This window comes from Halyomorpha halys, unplaced genomic scaffold (assembly GCF_000696795.3).
Source record: "Halyomorpha halys isolate HHAL.00 unplaced genomic scaffold, Hhal_1.1 Scaffold889.1, whole genome shotgun sequence".
Taxonomy (NCBI): domain Eukaryota; kingdom Metazoa; phylum Arthropoda; class Insecta; order Hemiptera; family Pentatomidae; genus Halyomorpha; species Halyomorpha halys.
Window position 1 is genome coordinate 122,281 of NW_027105736.1, and position 7,488 is coordinate 129,768.

The 7,488-nt window shown below is 31.8% G+C and overlaps 1 protein-coding gene across 5 annotated transcripts in view; it reads left to right on the top strand.

The window, feature by feature from the left end:
- Window positions 1-7,488, top strand: part of Mgat4a (alpha-1,3-mannosyl-glycoprotein 4-beta-N-acetylglucosaminyltransferase a) — a 325,867-nt gene that overhangs the window by 120,286 nt on the left and 198,093 nt on the right. For 3 of the 5 annotated variants that reach the window (XM_067053479.1, XM_067053471.1, XM_067053477.1), the window contains exon 2: window positions 612-734. In XM_067053479.1, the coding sequence (XP_066909580.1) occupies window positions 623-734 (112 nt within the window). In that variant the 5' untranslated portion in view covers window positions 612-622. The remainder of the gene's footprint in view (window positions 1-611; window positions 735-7,488) is intronic. The other 2 variants (XM_067053472.1, XM_067053480.1) reach the window with 1 other exon arrangement.

Consider the following 7,488-nt stretch of genomic DNA (forward strand, 5'->3'; position numbering starts at 1 on the left):
TACATGGCTGCTCGCTTACCTCGTGCCTTCTTTCAAAAGACTTAAAAATTAGAATTTACAAAACTATTATCCTTCCCACTGTTCTTTATGGATGCGAGACGTGGCCTCTTACACCAAGGGATGAACAGCGTCTTAAGGTTTTCGAAAATAAAGTATTACGTAAAATATTTGGACCGAAAAAGTTTGAAATAACGGTAGAATTAAGACGACTTCACAACACTGAATTAAGGGACCTACACCCGGTAAATATAATTCAAGTTATAGCATCGCGGCGTATAAGAAGGCATGTAAGGTTGTATGGCTTAGTAACGAGCGGATCACTAAAATGTTAATAAACACTGAACCGACGGGTAAACGTCCGAGGAGTAGACCGAAACGTAGATAAGAGGATTGCGTTAAAATTGAATAAGTAGAATTGGGCTTGGAGGGCCATCACTGAAAGGATGTATGCAGAGAGTGTTTAGTGGTTTCGGCATCGAACCTTCGGGTTCGTTAGGCCTTCATTATTATTATTATTCCGTCACTTTTTCTATCTAACCAAAATATCTTAGTGGTTATACTTTGTTTTTGTTATTGTATTGCTAGTATATAATTTGTTTTTATTGTTTCAGTTCGGAGACGGATGATGGGGTTGACGGTGTCCCCCCTGAGGCGTAGGCACCTCCTCTTCGCAATCCTCATCATTTTCCTCCCGTGCACTGTATTCATCCTCATGTCATCACCAGGTCAGTCAGGTACCCATAGTGTTATTTTTAATAATTTAACAATGTATCATTGATTCTTTAATATAAGAATTGTTTGTATTTATCTTTATTTTAGTTGACGATCGGTTTAAAATTTTCTCAAAAATATATTATACTAGCTGACCCGGCAATGCTTTGCTATTCCTATGTTTGAGGATCTATATAGATTTAATGAAACCAATTGATAGTATGTTATAAATGTAGGTATTTAGTTAAATTAAACATATTCAATGTACTTTATTATTATGATTCTGTGACAAAACTTAATCCAATTTATTCTATGAAATTCGTTATTAGCATCTCATAAAAGAAAGGTTTAATAAATGGCATATCGGTTGGTATCATGGATATACGCTGTAAATTTCAGGATTATATTTAATGATTAAAATCAGTAGTAATTAGTAAACTAAAAATTATATTTTTTAGTTAAAATTAAACATTTTGAAATACTTTATTATTATGTTTTGGTAACATAACTTGAACCAATACATGCTATAAAGTTGCAATCATAATTATTTTTAAAAAAAATTAATAGTTTTAACATTACTTAACTAATCTGCACCATACTTTGTAGTTGTTTAAGTAATGATAATGATAATAATAATAATAATAATAATAATATGTAACATTAAGATTTAGTGACATATATAGTTTTGAAACTAAACCTCTCTGAGCTTCAATGTTAGTACATGGCATATCAAAGAGTGGTAAAATATTTTTTAGGAGTAACAAAAAGTCCAATAATTCATTTTATTATATTAAACTCTTAATTTTCTTCAAAACATTATTTTTTCGGGACTTCAGGGATTTCATTATTTTTAAACCTTCCCATGTCGAAATGGAACATTTAAAAAAAAAAAACACGTAAACAGACCAAATGACAAATGGAAGTGTGGTAAATTATTTTTAATAGTGAAAATTAGTATTTTTAAAAATCTGCAAGTAAATCAGTCCAGTAATTAAAAACATCATTGTGGACAAATTTAGAAAACTACCCCACGTAAATCGGTCCAATAATAACAAAGCCTATCGAGGGCCAAGATTCGATAGCTCTCTTTTATATAGAGAGAGAAGAGATAGAGAAGATGCTGTGATAAGACGGGAGCCATTGTTATGTATTTGAAAACGACTAACTTTGCCGTATCATCGTTAATACTGGTCCAATTTTGGTGATTTTTTTTCTTCTTTGAGGCAATTATATTTGTGATCTACATACTACCTCAAATATGAACAGTTTTTAAAGAAAGACTCTTCCAGTGACTCGTAATTTACGAAATATTATAAAAAAGGAGTTATTATAAAAAGTGTGGTAATAATTTTTTTCGAAGTGAAAAAAAGTTGATATTCGTTTTCAGCACTCCGAGAAACCCCTCTTTACGAATGTTCGGAAAAATCTGAAGAAAAAAATTTTTAGCCACAAAATTTCGCCCTAATGGATTTCTTTTCAAAAATCTAAAAAATGAAAATAACTTCAATACTGCTCGGCCGATCTACACCAAACTTGGAAGTTTTTTAGGGCTCTAAAAACTGCACGAAAAGCACAACGCGGGTCTAGTTAAACAAATTAGAACCGGAGATATAAAATAAAACGTGAGAATTTTTTTCTCTCATTTGAAACCCACATTTTCACCTCAAAAAAGCATCAAATATAACTTTTGTCGATTGCGATAAGAACAGACATTCAGCTTTCCAATAGTTCTGTTAACGTGACAATCGGATAAAAGGTAGAGGAGTTATTAACGATTATATGAAAAATAGTCCCCGGAGGAAAAAAAAACTGCACGTTTAAATTTCTTCCAAAAATGGTATTTAGTACTTTGGGACAACCATTAAAACGAATATGATTTTCTTTAAAAAAAAAAAAAATTGCCGACCTAATCTACCCTGGGCCTCACGCTTAATTTTGTTCATAACTTTTTCTCTACTCAAAAATCTCATGATTTCATTATCTTTAAACCTACCCACGGTGAAATGGAACATGTAGAAAAAAGCCCCACGTAAATCGGTCCAGTAATAACTAAGATTATCGAGGGCCAAATTTAAACAGCACTCTTTTATATAGAGAGAGTTACTTAAATAATAATTATTTCATCTGAATGGGGGGAGGGCACGTGAAACGCTTTCGTACTTTTTTATTATTATTATTTTATTTCTCGTTTCTATTGTTAAATATGAATACTGCTGTACTTCTTTTTTTAGTACGAGATTTGGCCATTGTATTTTTCTGTTCATCGTCTCCTTTTTTTAACGGCTTTTCAAAAACAGTTCCGCATGTCCTTTTCAGAGGAAGTGGATTGGGGCTGCAATTTACTTCCTCTAGTAGACAAAGGCCTTCTAGTAAAAGTCGTCGTCCTGTTGCTAATACCGGGGAAACGGCAAACCTTATGTTGATCTGTGAGTATATTTGTGTGATTCTTAGATATAATAAAGAGCAAAGAGGTGACTTAAGCTAGGGTAATGTTCACAGCCTAGATGAGGCCATTCCTACCCTGCCGCCTTGCAGGTGATGGAGTGAATGTCCGAAATATGGAATTGAAGGAAGCAGGGAGGTTGTCAAATTCTGTGTTGCATGTGTGTTGAGAATGAGAGGTGAGACTCTAGTTTCATGCCGAGGTATATGAGATGTCTCTAGGTCTGTATTGTGTTTTTGTTAATTATTCGTTCTCTGTTTGGAGTTTTCTAGTATGAGAAATTAATGGCGTCCGTTTTTGTGTATTGATGTGTATGTTTATGTCTCGTAGTTTATCTGTTATAAGTTGGGCTGCTTTTTCTGCATTCATGCTAGCTATGTCATCATATGCACAGATTTGAACTTTGTCTATCTTCATCCCGACTTTGTGAAAAATATAGATGTTAAATAAGATTGGCGCTAGGACCGAGCTAATTTCAATTTTAGCCGTACTAAGAACGTCTGGTCGCAAATGTACGATCCGATCAATGTCGATCGGCTGGTTCGGGAATCCTTGAATAAGTGTGAAGTGGGAAACAGAGTCAAATGCCTGCCTATAGTCTACTGATATCATGGCTGTGTCAAGATTTTTATTGAGACCACTAATATTTTTTACTTTTTCTACTAAGTAGATCCAATACAAACTTTCTTTAGTTGTTAGGGGATGGTGTGTATTCTGTTGTGAAGACTATGTGCGTTAGATCTGCTTTCTGTCCTTCGGAGTTTGTTTCGGCATCCTCCATACCGCTTTGAACCCGAGTACGCGGGCCTGGAGAGCGTTTGTGATAGAGTCAAGGGAGTGATTTTTATCGAACTCTTTCATTATGATTTTTAAAGAGGTTCGGTACCTCGGGTGTGGTAATACACATTATATCAGTTGTTTAGGAAAAGTATGGTTTTGTCGAAATCATGTATGGTGGTGTGTTGGACTTTAGTTAACTCCTTTTTAGGACCTAATAAAGAAATTTTCTACGTGTGCTATAGTGTACTTTTTAAGTTGTACCGCAGAAACACGTGGGTTAACCATAAGAGGAACTAGCTTGTATTGTTTTGATGTTGCTTAACTGAATGCTTAATTACTTGACATCTTGCATCATTCTATCAAGGGATCTGTCCTTATTATTAAATTTTAATGTAGTCTCATTTTTGTAGGGTTTTTTTATATGCGTATCATAACCTTATAAATTTCTTATATTTTCATTTAATTTATTAGCAGTAGTTTGATGATGGATACGTAACATCGAACTGCTGCTGCACACCTGTATTGCTTATAAGGCAGGGGAAGGCAGAAATAAATCTATTCATTTAATTATTATATCTATATTTAATAATTTTTCTTCATAAGTCCAAGATGCAACGGAATGACAAAAAATACTAAGGATGATATTAAAACAAACAAAAATAAAAAATTGTACTGCTACATCTCATAAAGGGTCAGATGTTCTGTAATTTTGTTAACCCGTCATTAGTCGCTGCGTGAGAATTTCTCTCACGTTAATTGTTTTCGTGTCTGTAAGCTGCTAGAGATAATATAATATAAGTAAAATCACTATTTTACTATCAGAATATCCCCTAAAGAATGAACCCTAAAGAAATCTCTGATCTCTTTACTGCAAATAATCAATTAAAGATAAGGCAAATAATTCTTTTGAGAAATATTATTATGAAGAATAGTAAAACAATATATAAAGGATTCCAAACCTTTCGTCAATCAATGATGAACTAGGCTGTGAAACGAGGTTTGGCAGATCCGTCTTATCTAGTGCTGGGTGCTATATGGATTTACTAACTTTTTAATAGGAAGGTCAGTCCAAAGCGTTTTTTAGGTTCTAACAATTTTTTATGAAAATAAGTGTATCCCTAAAGTCCAGTTTGGTGATACAGATGGAGCATAAATTAGTCTCATTCCTATATTAAAACCGATTGTACATTTATAATTGTGTATGAAACCTATTAACTTTTAATGACTCCTAAAAGGACTGTGACACCCACTTGCTGAATAAGTTCCTAACTATGAATTTTAATTAATTTTTTTTAAACACAAAAATTCTGAGGTTTTTATTTAGACGTTTCTTCAAAACAAATATTAATTTAATATTTATAACTTTCTCAATCATCAAACAATTCAATAAAAAATTAAATTTATAAAACAAATAATGAAAGTAAAATATTTCTATCTTCTCTCTAAAAAATACCCTTCAAATAAAAAATATGTTTATTCATTGTTCCAATCATTCCTTTGTTTTCATTATTTATTTATTTATTTTATGAATAAAAATTCCTTTCCTGATGTTTCGCTCTTTTTTTTTTTGTTTAAAAGTATGAATATCGATATTTTTTTTTCGTTTATTTTCAGCTAATAAATAGGAAATGAAATTTCAAATACTATTAATTTTATTACAATATTACGAATTATCGGTAACGTAAACCTTTTTCGTTTTTAATAAATGGGCTAAAATATACATCATTTTTCAGGGTTAAGTGTCCTTACTTAAAATTGTAATAAAAAATGCTGTGTGAAGTTATGTGATGCTTCGATTAGGAGACATTTCCGTCTAAAGATTTTTTGGTACAAATTCTTTAGGTTATAATAAGTAAATTAATATTTATTTCTAATTCTTTTAATAATGAAATGTAAACACTAATTAACATTCATATTAAATCTTGTATCAAGTGATTTCATTGAGTACTATGACTAGGCTCGGCGGCATCTTTCTGTCATAGTAGCTGTAGCCGAACGGCATTAGATATGTGATATTGGCAAAATCTCCGTATCCTACACTACTGAATATTTTTTTAGACTCATTCAACAAGATGTCTATACAAGCCAAGCCAGTGCCCTTAAATTTTTACGAATAAAGATGATTGAAACTTACGAAACACTAATAAATATCCAGAGACGTTCGGCCACTGTTGCTGCGAAAGATGATATGCCTATATTTATGCTCAAGGTTATAAACGTGAACAACATTTAATATTAATGGTAATGTTCATTCATAAAGTAGTTTCATAATTAATTTATTATTATCAGAAAAATTCATTACTGAAAATATTTTTACGCAAATATCACGTAAAGAATTAACGTTGTTATTATGCTAGCCTAGTGGGCATAATATATCGGACGATTGCTCCTAATTCGAAGAAATGTCCAGGTATTGTTTAAGTTTGTACTTTATATTATCAATCTCATCTTCTACTTTCAGTTACGCTATCATGATCGTAGTTTACTCGGTACTTATATATTTCAAATACGGGTCTTCCCGATTTGATTCCACTATTAAGGAAACCTAGGAAATTAGTGTTGTTTTGGACTGGTATAAGTTTTAGCCAATTCTGATCCACCCACCTTCGATTTCGTATGCACAAACGGAGTTTCCTTGACACACCTGTGTTTTGAAAACGGCTCATCTGATTTAGTTCCAAACTGTAGAAAAGTTGGGGATCAGGACATTTTGCTTACCAACGTAAAAAGTACACTTTTGTTTCAACAACTAATCTCGTATATTTTATTCTCAAACGAAAAATCACCTAGAAATATAGCTAATTACGGTCCTAAAGAATCTAGAGTAAGAAATGTTGTATAAAGAAAATAAGGAAATAAAAACTCCATGTATTTGATAGACCATTTTTTTTATTATACGTTTGATATAATGTTTCATTTGAAAATTACTTTTAATTTTTATAAAATTTGTTTTCAAGGCTAAGAATTTCATTCGTGGATTGACTCCTACTTGATTTCACTTAACCTCTTTGGGCAAGATCGTGACCCTGTATTTAGTACAAAAGCTCTAGAGGAGAAAAAAGGCAGTTAGCTCACCCCAATTTTTGATTACTTTAATGAAAACTATGTATAATTAATAGTCAAAATTGATGAGTTTGTCAAGTATAGGTAGGGGGAATAAAAAAATGGCGGCTGTTTCAAAACGATAAAAAAAACGATTTTTTCATTTTGAGCTCTATATCTTAAAAAGTAGGAAAAACCCAAGAAAACTTAAGAGAACGTCATTTAAAGAAGAGTAAATTTTATAAAATATGAGCCCTAATAGAGTTATTTAAGTTAAATAGTTTTCGAGATATAGCTTTTTAAAAGTAACATTTCATAAAAATGTTGTATGGGACGTACTGAAAGATCAGTAGTTAATGAATTTATTTTGAAAAATTTATATCTCAAAAACCTTTTGACGTACAGATGTCTATTAGCACTCACATTAAAGCTAGTTTAATCAGCTATAAAGTAGTTTATGATGTTTTTCTTCGTAGGAGTAATAGTTTACATGAAATTTGCTAAAATAAATT